This window comes from Antechinus flavipes, chromosome 2 (assembly GCF_016432865.1).
Source record: "Antechinus flavipes isolate AdamAnt ecotype Samford, QLD, Australia chromosome 2, AdamAnt_v2, whole genome shotgun sequence".
NCBI lineage: Eukaryota > Metazoa > Chordata > Mammalia > Dasyuromorphia > Dasyuridae > Antechinus > Antechinus flavipes.
The window spans coordinates 151,827,008-151,845,968 of NC_067399.1; the positions used below are offsets into that span (position 1 = coordinate 151,827,008).

The following is an 18,961-nucleotide window of genomic DNA, read 5'->3' on the forward strand; positions in this document are numbered from 1 at the left end:
TATTTATTAATTATTTACTTTTTGCAAGGTGCTTCTAATACCATATTAGAAGAAATAAAAATGAAACTATATGGAGAATAATTGAAGCAATGTATTTGTTGAATTGAAACAAATTATGTGTCATGCTAATTGTGTTGATGATAGTGGAAAATAAGAAATGAGCAACATTTAAAATTTATCATCATTTCCTAAACAAGTTTAGAAGATGTAAGAGACCAAAAGAGCCTAGAGCCAGTCAACAAACACTTGATCTTTGTTAAGGAGAGAGATATAGCAGTCAAGAACAACACTGGTTCAAGATATTAAATTGTTTGTAAAATCACAGGAGGTTGGATTATTATGAGTAACTTCTCATTATTATGAGCAAAGGAAAAATAAGTTTACAGAAAACTTGGCAAGAGACCCAATCTAAACTAAATCATCATGAGAGCCATTAAGGAATGAAAAATGGGAAGAAAAAATTTAAAAATAATTGTCAATATTTCTTTTTTCTATATCTAACAGTATTGTCACATTTATACTGCCATAAGCCCTGATGTGTTTAATAAGGAGATAGAAATAATAATAAAGAAAACAAAAGATGAGAAGAGTAATTGAATAAGGACCTAGTGTGAAGTTCTAAGCTATAAGAGACAATTTTGAGAGTGTTAAGGAATCTAGCCCCAGATATCTGAGTAAAAGGAGTATGTCCAATGCTTGAGAAAAATCTTAGATCCTATTACCAAAAAAGAAAAAAAAAAGTGAATGAGAAAAATATTAACTGATAACTCACATGCCTACTTTTTCATCTCTAAAAATTCTTTATAAGAATAATTTATAGATGCATTGAGAAGATTCTTGCTGAAGAGTTATATTTAAGTAAGCTCTTTCTAATGATAGCAGTCACATTTTTTGCAGTTAATTTACTGAAGGGTGTGAATATTATGAGATCCTATTGTGCCACAGTTCTCTTTTATTGTCCTGACTTGTTCCCCTAATTGTCCTGACTGAATTTCCCTGAATTGTTCTGCTCAATCCTGCAACACTATCCTTCCCTCCTTATCATGATGATCCAGATAAGGAGAAAGACCTTTTATCTTAGACATCATCAGAATGTTGGGGGCCTCTCCCCATTCTATAATCCTAATTATTAGATATCCTCCAATGTCTCCCTTCACCTGCCTCTGCCTCTGTCTACTCCCTGCATCTGAACCACGTATATATAGGTCACTGAGAACTCACATTGTTTGCTGGATTCTTGGAGACCATAGTCTCATTCAGCCCTGGGACCAAACCATGGAGCCATTTGATCCCAGTCAATCTTTCCCTTTCAAATAAAAATTTTAAATACTTTCTAATCTCTAGCTTGTTTCAGTTTCTCCGGCATTATAACCCCAATGTTTATTGTGTGTTGAATAGTAAAAAAAAAATTAAATCAGTAAAGCGAAACACTATCTTAAATTTTCCCTTCAACAATGTATATTTCTTTGATGATCCTCTGATTCTTAACATCAAATGAGGAATAAAACAAGGAGATGCATGCTTGCCAGAGTTGTTTGCTACTGTCCTAACACAGAGGTCAAATCAAAGAAGGATGGTGTGGTCCTTTGGTATCTATTTACAAGTGACATTTGTGGATTTCATTGAATTTGAACAACACTGCAGAACCTCCTAAATAATATTTGTACTCATTCAAAAAAAACTTGTCCTTAGAAGAAAACCCAGATGGATGAAGGGTGCCTATTACATTCCAAATTCTTACATGCTGTTGGAGTGATAGCCCATAGAAATCATCCATTAGGACATATATCTCAGACACTGCTAATGGATAATGAGATGGGCCCACAATTTGATTACAAGGGGAAAAATAGAATGGATTTTCTTTAGAAAAATGTGCAATGCAAAAGCATACGTATCAGTGGTATCAAATTCAAATAGACCATTAAGCTACCCATAAGGATCCCTGCTGGTCAAATATTGATTTAGAAAACCATGTATCAACATTATATATGTTCTATCACGTATTTATTTATTTTAAAAATATTTTCCTATTGATTTTTAATCAGCTTGAAGCTTTGGGGAGTGTTGTGTGCATGAATGTTTGATATCCCTCTCATCAACACTAGACTATCACCCATACTCCATACTAATGAAATTGCAGATCCAAAGTTTGTGAAAGGAACTGCTTAGGCACCGATATACAAAACAAAACCAGGTAGACTCTTTTAAGAACTGATATTCTGCTGGAGGGAAGGGTAGTGACTCCTCATTTTTTTTTTTTAAACATATAAATAAATACAGTTCCAGATAGTTTAGGAGAGAGAGAAAGAATGCTAACAACTTGGGAGATAAATGTTTTTGAATAGGAGAGGATAACCATGTTGAAACTCGAAGGAAGCCAGGGTAAAAGGGAAGAAAAAGTAAATTATAAGTATTGAACATGGCCTGTGAAAAGACATGGAGATGGGAGACAAAATGTCAATTTGGGGAGGCCACTTTGGTTGGAACAGAGTATATGAAGGGAATAACAGAAATGAAGGCAAGCAAGAGGGAATAGAGCCAGATTATGAAGTTTTTTATTTCTGGAGCCAGAAGTCCTGTCCCTTAAGCATGGGAGTACCCCCAAGGTTCTGTCTATCCCAGTGGGTTAACTTATCCTCTTTCTACAGATGATTTATAGATCTATGTATTTGGCACTAGTCTCTGCCCTCAGTTCTACATCTATTGGGCATTTCAAACTCAATATATCTAAAACAGAATGTATTATCTTCTCTCCAAACATACTTCTCTTTCAATGCTGCCTCATTACTGTTAAGAATTATAATTTTTTTTCAACTTACCCAAGTTTACAACCTTGGTATAATTTCTACTTTTCACTTCTTCTCACTTCATATATCAAAATAGCAATCAAATCTTGTTGTCTCTATCTCTACAAAATCTTTTAATCTGAATCCTTCTCTTAATTCACTCAGGTGCCTCCTTAGTTCAGGCCTTCCTACCATCTTACTGAGGCGATTGAATTGGCTTCCAAATTGGTCTAATCCATCTTTCATACAGCTACCGAGGGGATTTCCATTAAACACAGACCTTGTTATTCACTTCCTCAATAAATTTCCTTGCCTCTAGAAGAAAATGTAAACCCCTTTGCTTATTCTTATATTATACTTCTTTCATCTTTCTGTGATGCAAACTGTCCTTTCTGTTCTTCACACACTGTCTCTCATCTCCCTCTTTTGTCTTAGTTGTCCTTAATATCTAGAATGTGCTACTGCAAGGAGAATTCCTCTTTTTCTACAAGATCCATCTCAAGCACTACCTTCAACATTAAACCTTTCCTTATCCCTTAAAGTGAATCCAGGGGTCCTCAAACTTTTTAAATAGGGGGCCAGTTCCCTGTCCCTCAGACTGTTGGAGGGCCGGACTATAGTAAAAACAAAAACTTTGTTTTGTGGGCCTTTAAATAAAGAAACTTCATAGCCCTGGGGGAGGGGATAATCGTCCTCAGCTGCCGCATCTGGCCCATGGCCTGTAGTTTGAAGACCCCTGCCAGTGAGTTAAACAGTATCTTCCTTCTGCCCCATCTTGTATTTATTCTACATAGATACATGTCCTTATGGAAAGTAAATTCTCTGAGAGTGAGGATTGTCTTGTCACTTATATTTATATCCCATACCTACTCAGTACCAAGTACGTAGCAGGCCCTTAATAAACACCTGTTAGTTGATTATATAGATAAAATCATATCTATTGAGTGAGACAGGAAAGTCATGGGAAAACAAGTACTGATATTTATATATATATGTATGTATGTATATATATGTATATATATTTTTAACAACAGATTCTCACTCAAACTCACAATGAGGACCCATTGTAATTTATACTATTGGTGGCCTTTTTTTTTTTTTTTTTTTTTGGGTCTCATTATTTTTATTTATAAAATGGAAGGTTGCAGAAGATTCTTTTCAAAGTGCCTTCTATACATTGCTTCTCCGCCCAAAGCCTGACATAAACAGAATGGCAGTTTGTCTCACATTCAACCACAGATCAATTAATGATACTGTTGTTATCTGGAGATTATCACTATGCTTCAGTAGGCAGCACAAGGGACTAATCTCATGATTCATTATCTTATCATGCATGAAGATGCCCCCAGATTGTTGAAAGCTTTTCAAGTCATATATAAATTGTGATGAATCCTACCAAGTTGGAAAGGCTTTCAGTATGGGCTCAGAGATGGGCCCATGAATCTTATTCAAGAACCAGTCTATTTAAGTTGAGAAAAGCTGACTACCAAGTTGGTTGTAGACAGGTTTGCTCCCCTATCCACCCAGCACCTGTTAGTTAGTATGAATCAATCCATGATCTATTTTAGTTTCATGTTAGTGGATAGATGGGACATCCTAATGAAGTCTCAACTCCTTATTCTTATTAGTATTGTCAATAAGAAAGCTGTAGAGATAAAGCTGAGTTTGCTTTGGCCAACCTTCTTATTGTATTCATTACTATGTTAATTAAAAATATGTGTTTTCCATTAGTCTTATTTTATTAGATCCTCTTGACTTAGCTAAATAAAATCTTCATTTCTTGAGTCAATTTTTCCAAGTTTTCTAAGATCTTAACACATTCTCCGCCTTTAGTATATACCAAGTTCTTCCTTTCTTATTCTTTAGCACTATAAGCATCTTGAATCCAGGTCCAATACTGCTTAATTTTCTGAGGGTGGGGGCGGGAAGAGGAAGAAAGGGAAAGGAGAAAGAGAGAGAGAGAAAAATCTTATCTGTTTTATGATACTGACTCTAATGCCTTCCTCCCATGCTGGTGTTATTGTGTGTGTGTGTATGTATGTGAATGCATGCATGTGGATATGTGCAAGTGAGATATATATGTAGTCAAAAAAGGTGGGGGGGTGAGGGAGGAAAAAGGGCCATTGAAAAGGGAGAACATGGAGTAAATAGTTTAAAAGACTCCTGAAATTATACCTGAAAATACAGAATAAGTATTTGATGATGGTACATGAAAGACAAATTTATTTGTGTGTGCATATACATATACACACATAAACATACACACAGAATGTGTATATAATGTATATATGTATGCAGATACACATGCATATATGTGTATACATGTATGTATATGTTTATTGTTGTTTTTGGAGAGGGGAAGTCAGAGGATTGGAAAGTGTGGAAGGATCTTGTAAAGATAAAATAAGAAAATAAGATCATAGAGTGGGGTAAAAGAGAAATTGCCAGAGGAAAATATTTGTAATTCACAACCTTCTAAGGGAATTCCAGATAGTTTAAAGAATCCTGTGATAAGTTTTGATATTTGACAGTGAAAAATTTGATGCCAGAGAAATTCTATAAAGGATAAGCTATAGTTAAAAATCTAAAAAAAAGGGATAACACCAATCAAATCAAACCAGAATTTGACTTTAAGCCTTGAGAATTCGAGACCAAATAACTTCTTAGGAAGAGGATCAGGAATAATGAAACTAAACAATATATACTCCCTTGATATTGAAAGTTTTGAGCTCAGTGGCAGAGTTACTTTCCAAGATACTTCTAAATAATTTGGGTCATCTCTCCTTTGTCTGTCTCTGACTGTCTGTCTTTATCTTTGTCACTGTGTCTGTCTCTTTCTTTCACACATAAATACACAAAATTGTGGGTTACTTTTCAAGGTTTCCTTGGGGGTCGTCGTGGCAGCAAAAGGGCCATTGTTTAAACATTAATATCTCTCCCAAAATTTCAGACTTTTGTAATAGTTGAGAAAGAACAAATATTTGTCTTAAAAAATAGCAACAATGGTAATAGGAGATGAAGAATGTTTAATTTGTGCAATTTCTTATTCAAATATTCAGAGAAAGAAAAAGAACAATCTATGTATTCAAAATTTAAGCCACAGAGGTATGGCTCTCCTATCCTGAAGGATACTTAAATGATCTTGACTGATGTAATTCTCATCTCCTATAGCAATATAGCAATAGAAGGATTCCCATTTTTCTAATTAAATTAAATAGAGTATAAGACTAGAATCAGGGATATCAGTTTTATCTTGATTAATAGCTACTACAATTATAGTTTATTTCAGTCATTTTCAATCATGTCTGACTTTTCCTGACTCCATTTGGGATTTTCTTAGCAAAGATACTAAGTGATTTGTCATTTTCTTTTCTCAATCATTTTGTAGATGAGGAAATTGAGATTTAAGCGACTTATCTAGAGACACACAGCTAGTAAGCGTCTGAGGACAAATTTGAACTCAGGAAGATGAATCTTCCTAACTCCAGTCCTAAAGCCTCATCTACTGCATCAGCTAGCTACCCCTATTATTATAGTATCTTTTAGTTTGCTAAAGATTATATCCATTATATTAAATTATCTTAATTTAATCCTCACAACAACACTAACAAGTACAGATTATCACCCCCATTTTATAGATGAGAAATATGAACAAACAAAAAAAGTAGCTTGGAGAAGTTAAGCAATTTATTCAAAATCATATAGTTATCAAGTAACTTGATAACTATAAGATTATTAATAATATAAGCTTCCAAAATTTCATTCTTTCTAATAGTTGAGAAAGAACAAATGTTTGTCTTAAAAAAACAGCAACAAGATTTGAACCCCAGTTTCTTGGCTCTAAACACAGGGTCCTCACCCATAAACCATAGGTTGTATGGCATAGGTGAATCATTTGAATGCTCCGGTATCAGTGACACGATTGGATTATATGATTTCTGTCAAGAAGATGCTATCTACCTTGAAAATTCTTTCATACAAAAGTATGATATCACAAATTATTGGAGGCTAGTGAATAAATATGAATACTATGGAAAAAAGTTCATCAGAGACAAAGTGATTATATCTAAGCTGGACTTCTCTGTATGCATAATATAATATCCCTGTGACTGAATTATCTGATTCTAGATAACTGTCATGAACCAACCGTTCTGACAGGAGGTAATAGTGGTAGGGGGGAAGTTGATGGGCACTCAATTTCCCCTATTATCTCAAGGGTCTATGATTCATTTGTGGAAGGGACTGAAGATTCTTTTCCTTTTTCCTATAATAAACACCAACCCCCAATGTGGTTTTAATGATAATTTACACTGAGTCATAAGCAAGGTTGTTATAATAATTCTAATAGAGAAAACCTTTTAAAGTGTGCCTCTGCTTTCAGTTCAGATAATGAATAGGAGCTAATGTACTTCTTGGTGGGATGGGGGTGTAGAAGTGAAGTGGCAGGTATAGGGAGTGGAGAGGGCTAAGAACTAGGAACAAAGAGGGTGGGCTGTAGTAGACTCTAATTTTCCAACATTGAAATATGGGCCCTAAGGCAAGAGGGTTTCGTTCTTTGTATCTTGTTTGTAAAACTTGTAAAAGGCAAATCATTTAGTTAGTCAACTGAACATTTATTAGACATCTACTATGTAGTTCAGACAGTGCTAACTACTACAGAAAGGCAAAACAATTGTTCTCGAGAGCTAAGAGTTTAATGGGGGAGGCAACATACAAACTATATGTTAAGAAAGTGTAGAGAGATATAACTGGATATCTATATATCTATCTTTTTCTATAGACAAGTATATATATCTATTTCTTTATCTGTCTTTTTATTTTTGTCTCAATCTCTCTGTCTCTCTGTCTTTCTGTTTCTGTCTCTCTGTCTCTCTTTGTCTTTCTTCTCTGACATATATAGGACAAAGTCCTAAAGTCATAGATTTAAAGTTTGAAAAGCACTCTAATCCAATCCCTTCATTTCAAAGATTGGGAAACTGAGGCACAGAGAGATTTATTAACTTGTCTATATAACTTGCCGATTCAGGATCTTTGATTAAAAATCAAATACTCTCTTTTCTATATCATATTCTCATTCTTTACTGCTTACTCTGATGGGATTCCCATGTTTATAAGTCTGCTGTTCTCTTGCTCTTTTCTCATTCCCTTACCTTTCATATTGCTTTTAATACCTACATCTATTCTCTCCTATCATTTCCTGCTACCACTCTATTAGTAGCAACTCAGATCATTTATGTGTACTACTGAAATAGCCTTCTTTGAATGATCATTCTTCTCTATAATCTTTCTGATGGATAGACTTAGTTGAACAATTTCACTCTAAGATATTCAATGACTTACTTTTTACTTTGAAGAGAAGTTCAAACTCCCCTTGTATTCCCCCACAACCTGAAGCCACTCCACTTTTCCAATTTTATCCATTACTCCCCTCCCTACCTTTATGCTTTCCCCAAGCTGGTCAGTTCTGGGCATTTATTTAGGCTCTGTTCCTAGAATGGCATCTTTCTCCATCTTTATCTGTTGATCACCTGCTATCTTAAACTAGGACCTTCCTCAGGTGGTACCTCCTCCTGAAGTCCTTTCTGATTTCTGCCTAGTTAGTAAAGGCCTCTCCCCTTAAATCTCACCCATATTTTGTTTCACACCTCTTTAATAGCTCTCTGTTTTGGTATCTGAACTCCACCTCCAGCTGCACTGCAAGCTTCCTGAGGCCAGAGGCTGTATAATATCCCTTCTGGTCTGAACTAGCTTTATCTATAACCTCCCTTGTCTTTAGTCCATTTCTCACCTACCTGCTAAAGGGACCATCCTTAAGTGTGGATCTGACCATGTCACTCTCTCACTCAAACTTCACTGATTTCTTTTGCTTAGAGAGTAGCTGTCAGAGCCTTTGTCTAGTTTTTAATACACTTCTTAACTTGGCCCCAACTTACCTTTCCATTTTTCTTGTATAGTTCTTCGCTTCCTGCATTCTGTGGTCTAGTCAGATTGGCTTCTTTATTCTATCTTCCCACACGTGCTTTCCAGTTCTCCCATGTCCAGAATGTACCCTTACTCCCCTTTTGCCTCTGAGACTCTCTTGTACCCTCAGTATTGCCTTAGAGATACCTTCTACCTTGTCTTTCCTGATTCTCTGAGTTTTTGATGTCCAGCTCTCTTCTCTTCCAATTTACTCTGTATATATTTATGTATTTTTGTCCAAAAGTTCTTAGTCATGAGAGGTAACATGATATAACTGCTAGAAAGCTAATCATAGAGCCAGGAGGCCTCCCTCATACAAACCGGCTCTGCCAATTTGGGCAAATAACTTAACGTTTCAGAGGTTTTAAAATACTTCTGGCCTTTGCTCTTTTCTGCTTCCTTTCCCCCTCCAAATCCTCTCTCCTAGCTGTTCCGAACCTATGTGGGCTGTTTGAATTGGATGATATGTGAGTCATCATCTCTTTTCTTTCTGGTGAGATGGAGGCTTACCAGCCTTTACATCTCTATTGATACTGTCTTCTAAGGTATCAAGAATTAGAGAACTAATTCTTACCAATTGCCCAGCTTCTATGGCACACAGATCCTTGGCAACTGACTTATTGATGTAAGCCAATGATCCATCTGCCTTGTTGCATAAGCACCCCCATAACTCTGGGTCTTTCCATCTGCCTTTTATAGAAATTTATGTATTGTCCTCTTTAATTTGAAAGTGAGCTCTTGAGAACAAGAAATGATTTTATTTTATTTTAATTTTTTATTTGTATCTCTAGTATTCAACACAGATTTTAGCACATAATAAGTCCTTAATAAATGCTTTTTCATTTATTTACTCATTGATAAGTTAAAGAAATGGTTCTAATCTGAATTGTAGAAGGTGTTTTTAAGATCAGTAAAATCAGAGGTCTACTCTATCCCTCTCCACTCTACTGATATACATATTATTTCACTATTTCTTTTTTGTATTGGGAGCATCACCAGCCAGGAAGGTTCTGGGCACACAGTGCATGATTAATAAATGCATGCTGATTGCTGTCTAAACTTTGTATCTCCCTAACACACATTTTAGTCATCTCTGTTGAATTATCTTGTCAATTATCTGTGCTATATTATTCTTTTTCAATGAATATCAATACATCAAATGATAGCATTTTCACAATCATACTCTCATTTTTTTCACAATATCTCTGGTAAGGAGGTACAGTAAGAGAGCAGCAGAATAAACATTTGTTAACTAGCTAATGGATATATTATACATTACTAGTCACTAACAAGACACAAAAATGGCCAGAGGGAAGTCCATAGGAACCAGAGGGAGAAGCCTGAAGGTTAGTATAATAACTCCTTGAATTATTAAGAACAGTTTTACCTTCCTTGTTCACCCCATTTCATCCAGCTAATTGTATCTATTTTGAAAGAAGGATATTTAGGGTCTATGTTAAGGGGGAAGTTGAAACAAGGGCTAATAAGGCCTGCTACTAAACTCTATTTTATAATGAATTAGAAACTAAATGTTATGAGCTCCTTAGGGTTTGATTTCACTGCTTTTCAACATATCAGAAGTAAGAATAGGGTCGAATCATTTTGCTCAGAATCAGCAGGCCATGATTTGAGAGATGCTTTCATGAAACTGGCTGGAGAAGAAAATGGCAAACCACCCCAAATAAGGTCATGAAGGGTGGGACACAACTGAAAAATGACTGAACAACATCAACCAAAAATCCTGGGACTAGAGAATAGGATAAGTATCTCCTCCTACCACTCTTCCTCAGTCTCCATTGATATCCCTTAAGAAACGATCTTCTGATCTAGAACAAAACGATTCTAGCATTGGTAAAAGGCCAATTTATTATACCCATCATGCACATAGCATTCAGAGTAGGTGATATACAAATGCATATACTTATAGCTCTTTCTCCACCCAGAGATATTGTCATAGGGAGTTGGTGGGCTGGGGAGGAATGAATCTCTGTGTAAGCATATATTTTATTAATATAAAGTGTTAACTCTGGAAAAAAGAAAAGTATAGGGAAGAAGTCACATGGAGAGATGGAAGAGAAGAAAAATTGTGTACTTTCCTTGTGATATAAAATTAGGAAAGCAGCAGAGTGGGACCTTATGATATAGTAGAGTGTATCTCCAAATATGTAGGAGAAAGAGGAAAACAAAAACCATGAGAAGAGATATAGTTGAACAGACTAGCAGACTAGGGAATGATGAAACTATTGGAATCAAGTCTATAGCGTCTGTCTTCCCCCTGTTTCCATATGCTACTGCCCCACCATGGCTAGGAAAAAGTTAACAGGTAAGATCTTCAGGACATCTTTATTCATTGGAGTATTTCACTTCTTATTACCCCGTGACTGGAGGGAGGAAAAGAAAAAAAAAATATCCCTACTTCCTCACTCATTGAGACTTTTAATATAAACTTATTCCTTTAAATGCTTTTTTTGGTTGCATGCTTATGTTGTTGTTATTGTTAATAGGCGGCTAGGTCTCCCTATCAGATGGATAGTAGAGTGGCAACTCACTGGCTGACTTATCAGAAGCTTTAAGATACTCCATTTTTCTGACCTGGATTTATTTATATATTTTTAAATAATCTGGGGGACTACAGATTCCAGAATACTGGTATTGGACTTAGTCCAATTGTGGAATTATTAGCATTATTAGCTTTCCTGTACCTCAAAAGTTCCTAATTCAGGTGATCCATTAGCTTCAGCTTTCCTAGCAGAGACAACAGGTTTGTGCAGCCACATTAGAGCCCTATGCTATCTTAAATTGCTCTTTTAAAAAATTTATTTATTTATTTTTGTTTTCTTTTTAAAAATTGCTCTTACAGGATATGGTCATTTACAATGATTTGTGTCCAAGCCCATATATGTATGTTTTGGTATTGAAAGAAGGGAAGTTAATATAAAGGAGACAGATATTTGGGAACTGATTAGAGATAAATTTTATAATGTTGGCAGTCTGAGACTTCTATATCTTAGAGTTGTCTTGAATCTGGAAGAGAAAATCAGCAAGAAAATGAGGTAGTAGCACAGAGAGATAGAAAGCTTGGTACATTTGTTCAGGTAACATTACCCTGCACAAATCATACTATATGGCTGATTTTGGTACCATTTTGCAATTACCTTAGGTCCTGTATGATCTTGGGCAAATGATTTTGTCTCTCTTAGTTTCACTTTTCTCATCTGTAAAAATGTTTGGATTTGATTCTAAGATTCAGAGATCATGATTTTTATGTGCGTATGTATCCAACTTTCTGGATATCTATATCCATTATAATTTATAGAAGGATATAGTCTCTCTTAACTACCCTTTCTCTTGAATAAAGTATGACAGCTGTGGTGGTGGTTAGTGGTAAAACCATCAGATATAAAAATAGTTAGCTCAAAGTGTCTGAATAATAATTTCTGTTTTAATAGGAAGTATGAGGGTAAGAAGAACAATCAACATTTCAGAACGATCTACACATCTCTAAGGAAGAACAAAGTATAATCTCTATAATCTCTAGACCTCTAAGGTGCTTTTATCAGGTAAGTTCCTTCTTGTCCCAGTTTGTATGGTGAAGAAGAAAAACCTGTATGAACACAGGCTTTCAAGCTTCCTCCTTACAAAGTTTCCAGAAACACTGTCTAATTTCAAGCGTGTTAAAAGGAACGGCATTTTTGAAGCTTCTTCACCTCAAAAGGAAACCACAAATATTGCACTGGCCATCATCCAAACCTGTATTTGTTTCACTTGCACATGTAGCTTAGAAAGCTTGCTTTCAGTGCTTTCTTTGGCAGAGCAAAATGAGGCTGGAGAGTGTAGGGTGGGGGAAGGAGGGAAGTGTTGGATTCCTTGGTAGGATTGACTAGTGGTTAGCTGCTTAAATGAGGAGATCTAGAAAGAAGAGAAACTATCCAGATCTCTTTTAGGAGATTCTTAACCTTTTTGTTTGTTTGTTTCTTGGATCTGACAATGGGTCTTTTTTCAGAACAATTGTTTAAAATGCATAAAAGTAGGCATAAGGATTACAAAGCAAACCAAACTATGCTGAAGTTAAATTATCAGCTTTGGCTTCCTTTAACTAAAATCTCATCATCCACAGGAAAGCTTTCTTAGTCCCTCTTTATTTTAGTGTCTTCCTTTTCTTAATTATTTCCTCTGTATCCTGCATATAACTTGTTTGTTTGCTTCTTGCCTCCCCCATTAGGTTGTGAACTCTTTGAGGTCACTGTCTTTTGACTTTTTGGTATCTCCAGAACTTAATACAGTTCCTGGCTCATAGCAAATACTTAAAAAAATGTTTATTAACTGACAGAAAAAAATATATATATTTAAAAATAGAGCCCATATTAAGAACTCTGATTCTTACTCAGTATTCTGACTTTTCTAATGGAAAATTAGCTGGTCACATCTATCTCCAAATCAAATTTGATTTAACAAAGAAAGGCCATGTAAACATGGCTTAGCTTATAGTTCTAGAGATACTCACAATTTCTAAATTTCTTTTTTTCACAATGGTCTTTTAAAGTACATAATACCATAATCCTAGAACTTTAGAAGTTGATACCAAATCTGAAGTCAGAGATCTCTGTTTGAATCCTGTATCAGATATTTATTGCCTCTATGATTTTGATGTAAGTCACTTAATTTCTGACTAAAACATCTCTAAAGTTTCTTCCAGCTTTAAATATATGATCCTAGGATCCTAGTCCAAGATGTACGAATCTCTATCACATCCTGACAAGTGGTCATTAGTCTCTCCCTGAAGATCTCTGTTACTTTTCAAGAGCCATGTTTGAGCTTTAACTATGCACCTGTTATTCTCATTTCACAGATGAAGAAGTGAAATGATTTACCCTAAAGATTACACAGTAAGTTAATGGAAGATCTGGGATCCCAGCCCAGGTCTTCTAATTCCGTATCTGGTGCTCTTTTCTCCACATCACATAGTCTCTATAAATATATGGTAACAACATTCTCAACTTGCTAGATTAGAGATTTGAACACTTTTTTGTTTGTGCTGAAGAATCCTTTTCTGGACTGGTGAAGCTTAAAAATTCTTTCTCAGAATGTCTTAATTTTGTAATTGATAAGATCAATTATGCTGATAGTTTTCCTGATATTGAGCCAGCTCTGCATTCCTGGTATAAAACTCATTTCATCATAATGTATTATCCTTATGATAAATTTATATGATCTCTTTCTCAGAATATCTGTATATGTATAAAGTAAAATATACAAAATCACAAAAGAAATATCATACTGAAATATCTTTCCTTCTCTTTCTCTCTTTCTTCCTTTCTTTCTTTCTAAAAATTCAAGAGTCCCAGGTAAAAGACCCTTAGTAATAGAGAAGAAAGGATAGGAGGCAATTAAGACCAATTTGAAAATCAATCAGTCAGTAAAAGCTATCACATGATATAGTTATTAAATTAAAGCACAGAGGGAAAAAAAGACACAGTGATCTATCTCTCTGATGATAAGGCAAGATGGTAACTACTGCACAAAGAAAGCTCCGTGGGGAACTGGAGGTCAGAGGAGAAATGAGAAACATGAAAGAAGAGATCCTCATCTCTTTCATCTTACCACTGGAAATGCTCTCTGAATCAGCCAGAGTTAAATGACAAAAGATGAGCCAACTCCAAGTTGTCCTCATGGTTCCACTTCAGAAGCCTGACAATTAGAACATGTTGGTCACTCCTGTCAACCTTAGAGCATGTGTGAGTTGAGTGGGAAGGAGGGTGGGTAGGTGGAGAAAATATTTCGTGGTGCTTAAGAGCTCTCATTGGCTACTGAGAAAACATTAGCTCTGAAGTTTTTCACAGTTGTAGCAATTGGTCTTCAACCTCATCAGTTGTCTTTGGCTGATTTCTTTAGGGAACCAGGGTACATTTACTTGCTGAATCATTTTCAGCAGTTACTCTTTCTAAACAGAATTACATGTTCCCCTTCTGCATGTGGGCTAACACCCCAAAGTCAAACTGCTTGTTTTTATTTAAGGAAAAATTAGTTAGTGAACCTTAGAGCCCCTTTCTATAAAGCTTTAAAGCTGCCAGAACTCTTTACAAAACCTCATGACAGCCTTGTGAAGTAAGCTGAGCAGATATTATCCTCATTTTGAAGTCAGAAAAATAGATTTGTTCCAGGTTGACTTGATTACTAGGAAGGAGTATTTCAACTCATATCTTTAAATTTTAAGACTAGTGCCCTTTCTTCTGGAGGTAGAAGAGAAACAAAGTTCACTGTGAAGTCATCATAGAGAAATATGTTCATTAATAATTTTCACTTTAAAACAAAAATGTGTTTTAGTTAATAAATTTTATTTTTAATTAAAATTTTATTTTATTCTGAACTTAAGAAATAAAACAAGAATTTCTAAGACATAGTAGAATAGAAAAATAATTATTCTTGAAACTGCAAATCTACTATGTACAATTTGCTATTTAAAAAAAAAACATTTAATTTTACCTGTTTTCCTTCCTTCCCTCCCTCTACTTTAAAGATAGCTACCATTTTACACACACACACACACACACACACACACACACACACATACATACACATACACACACACATTATACATATATAAAATCATTCTATACTTATTTTTATTGATCAGTTCTTTCTCTGGATGCAGATAGTGTCTTCCTCCTTAATTTGGGTATTTATAATAGCCAAAATGATTTAGTCACTCAGAATTTTTCTTAAAACAATATTGTTATTATCTAGTTCTGCTCATTTCACTCTTCATTATTTTTTGCAAATCTATTCATGTTTTCCTAAGATCATCAAGCTCATCAATTTTTTTTTATAGCACAGTTGTATTCCATCATAGCTATATACTACAACTTGTTCAGCCATTTCCCAATTGATGGAATATTCCTGCAATTTATAGTTCTTTACCTCTACAAGAGAGATGCTACAAATATTACAGAACATATGCATTCTTTTCCTTTTTCATAATAATCTTTGGAAACAAAATGAGTACTGGTATTATTGGGCCAAAAAAAGTATTTTAGTAACATTTTGGGCATAATTCCAGATTGGTTTCCAAAATAGTTGGCTCAGTTTACAATTCCACCAACAATGAATAAATGTCACAATTTTTCCACATCTGCTTGAACATGTGTCACTTTCCCCTTCTATAATTTTAGCCAATCTGATAGGTATAAAATGATATATGAATGTTGTTTTAATTCACATTTCTCTAAGCAATAATGATTTAGAGCATTGTTTTCTATATAACTATAAATTGCTTGGATTTCTTCATCAGAAAACTTCCAGTTCATATCCTTTGACAATTTATGAATTGAGTATTGATTTGTATTTTCATAAATTTGACAAAATCCTCAATATACTTGAGAAATGAGACATTTACCTAAGAATTTATCTAAAAAGATTCCCCCAATTTTCTATTTTCCCTCTGATCTTGGCAACATTTGATTTACTTGTACAAAATCTTTTTAAGGTAATATAATTAATATTATCTAGTTGACTCCTCATACTGCTTTTTATCTTTTGTTTATTCAAAAATTATTTATTATTCTTAAGTTTATGGATAATATATTCCAAGTTCTTCAAGTTTTCTTGTAACATGTCTCTTTAAACTAGGTCATGTATCTTCTTTGATCTTATCTTGCTAAGTGGCATAAAATATTGACTTATATATGACAGACTGTTTTCCAGTTTTCTCAACAACTTTTACCATATAATGTTAAATTTATTGGCATATAATTGGACAAAATAACTCCTTAGAGCCCTTGACTTCTGGGAATTAAGATGGCAGAGTAAGAAGTAAATCACAATAACTCTCATATTCACCTCCAAACAATCATAAAATAGTATCCCCATTCAAATCTTAGAATAGTAGAACCAACAAAAAAACAGATGAAACAATCTGTTAGCCAAAGAAACTTGGAAGATCAGCAAGAAAGCTCTGTCTCACTCTGGTAAAAGGGGAATGAAGTCCAGGACAGAAACTCTCTCAGCCAGAAGCAAGCCTCACCTCAGCAAACTAGCAAAAAATCTTGCACTTTAGTATAGTAGAGTATAATATTCTTGGTGGTTTTCTGGTGGTCTTGGAGCAGCCTTCCTTTCAGTTGAGTAATCACCATGAGAATGGCCAGCTGTTAAAGTCCAAATCCTTTATTATCTCCTTTACAATCTAGTTTCCTTGCCTAGGGCCCAGGCTAGCTTTCTTAAAGGCCTTCTGGAGTCTTGGTTTCAGTGGAGAAGTGCAGGAGGTTGGCCAGCCACAACGATGTTGTGAGATGAAGTAAATGAATCTGGCCCTTCTGAATCTCTCTCTGAGTCCTTCTAAGTCTGTCTCTGGCTCTGACAGGCCTTGGTCTCAGTGGGGGAAGTTCAGGAGGCCAGCCCCCATGGTAGTGTGAGATGAAGTGAATGAATCTGTCTCTCAGTCCCTCAGGAGAGCCTGACCAAAGATGGAATGAGCCTTTCTCCTTGGCTCTGAGAGCTTGAGCTTCTGCCTCTTGTCCTTTGTCTTCTCTGGGTCTGACTCTGGCTGAGTTTGTCCAAGCTTACATGCTCTCTTATAATTACATTAAATTATATTATCATAGGTGTTAATCTTGTGGAACTATATTAAATATTAAGTACATGTACTGAACTAGAGAACTATTAAGCATCATGCTAAACTAGATAACCATTGTATTTATCAATTCCACTGACTTAACAGCTTGTAAGAATCCTTGTTTCAAGCTCAGAATTCTGGCCCATAACATCTCCCACTTTCTTTTGTTTAAAACATAGGTGATCATGCTCTCCCTGATTTCTCAGGGAGGTGAGAACCCCAAAAAGGAGGTGATCACACCTTTCCTGACTCCTCAAAAAAGGGGTGAAAGCACCAAAAAAAAAGGAAGTGATCACATGCTCCCTGATGTCTCAGGAAGGGAGATGAAAACACCAAAGGAAATGGGGAATCAAATCAGATTAGTGGGTTTCTGAAGGGTCTCACTTGAAACAGGTATCCACAAATCCACCAACATGGGAGATATTACAAACAAACAACATGAATTAACATGAGGAATTATACATGTCCATAAGTCTAATCTATTGTCCATCACTTCATGTGTCAGGGAATCCAATAATTCCTGCAAGTTTTGAAGTCCTTTATCAGTCTTATCATGTCTGACTGAGGGAATCCAATGACTCCTGCTGGTTTTGAAGTTCTGAACAGTCTTATCAACAACTTTTCATCTCACAGAATCCAATGATTCCTGCGGGTTTTGAAGTTCTGTAACAGTCTTATGATCAACCATGCTCTCTCAGTGTCAGATGTTTCTTAGGTTTTCTCCTTTGTTTTGAGGTTTTTTCTCTTTTTCTGTCTCTCTCCAGGTGCTCATTGGTACCCAACTTATTCCTTCTCCATATGTAGAGAGACGAGCAAACCCTTTCTCCTAAGCAGTTAATCTATCTGGTTTCTTCCATTTATCACTTTCTGGATCTCTCCACATCACCTGGAAATTATATTGGAGCTGCTTGCACTGGGTACTGTTCTTCTGTTGGGTTAAAAAGCCTGTATTCTCCCCAATTGTAATCACTTTCTGCCATCTGATTGCTTTTCAGCCTATTGATCATGTAATTCCTTTCTCACATCTGACTGCTTCTCTGCTGATTGATCATATCAGAGTCCTGAACTCCTAAACACTCTCTGGGTGTAACCTTAGCTGCCATCATGCCCCACCTGTTTTTTTGTTTGAGGTCTTGGAGCTGGGCTCCACCTCTCATTTCCCTAGGTCAATCTACATTCTGAGCTCTTATTGCATTTTGGACACAGGGTTTGGGGTCTTATTTTCTCACCCTGTCCTCTCACTCTATCTCTGTGTCAACATTTAGTCAAAATGCCTTACTTTTACCACACTGAAAGCACTGACAAATCTCTCTGGAAGTCCCTTGCTAAGAGGGACCCCATCTTCCCATGTTTTGTATTATGTCCTGGGTATAAAAGGCATTTGTGCCCACTGTGGCACAGTGTCTTCTGATTTCCTCTAAAGGATCACCCTTGTGTAGTCCCAGAATAACTCTTCTACAAACTTCATTAGCATTTTCTTAGCCAGTTGTCTTATCATGATTATTGTAGCTGCATTTTCTCCAATAATTTGAATGATAGCTGTTTGCAAATATCTCACAAAATCAGCAAAGGGTTCATTTGGATCTTGCTTTATTTTCGTGAAGGC

The 18,961-nt window shown here is 35.6% G+C and overlaps 1 protein-coding gene across 1 annotated transcript in view; it reads right to left on the reverse strand.

Annotated features, from left to right (window-relative positions):
• Positions 1–14,481, reverse strand: part of CST7 (cystatin F) — a 28,351-nt gene extending 13,870 nt beyond the window's left edge. Inside the window, exon 1 of the mRNA XM_051975831.1 lies at positions 14,349–14,481. Within this exon, the coding sequence (XP_051831791.1) occupies positions 14,349–14,418 (70 nt within the window). The 5' untranslated portion in view covers positions 14,419–14,481. The remainder of the gene's footprint in view (positions 1–14,348) is intronic.
• Positions 14,482–18,961: the final 4,480 nt, after the last annotated feature.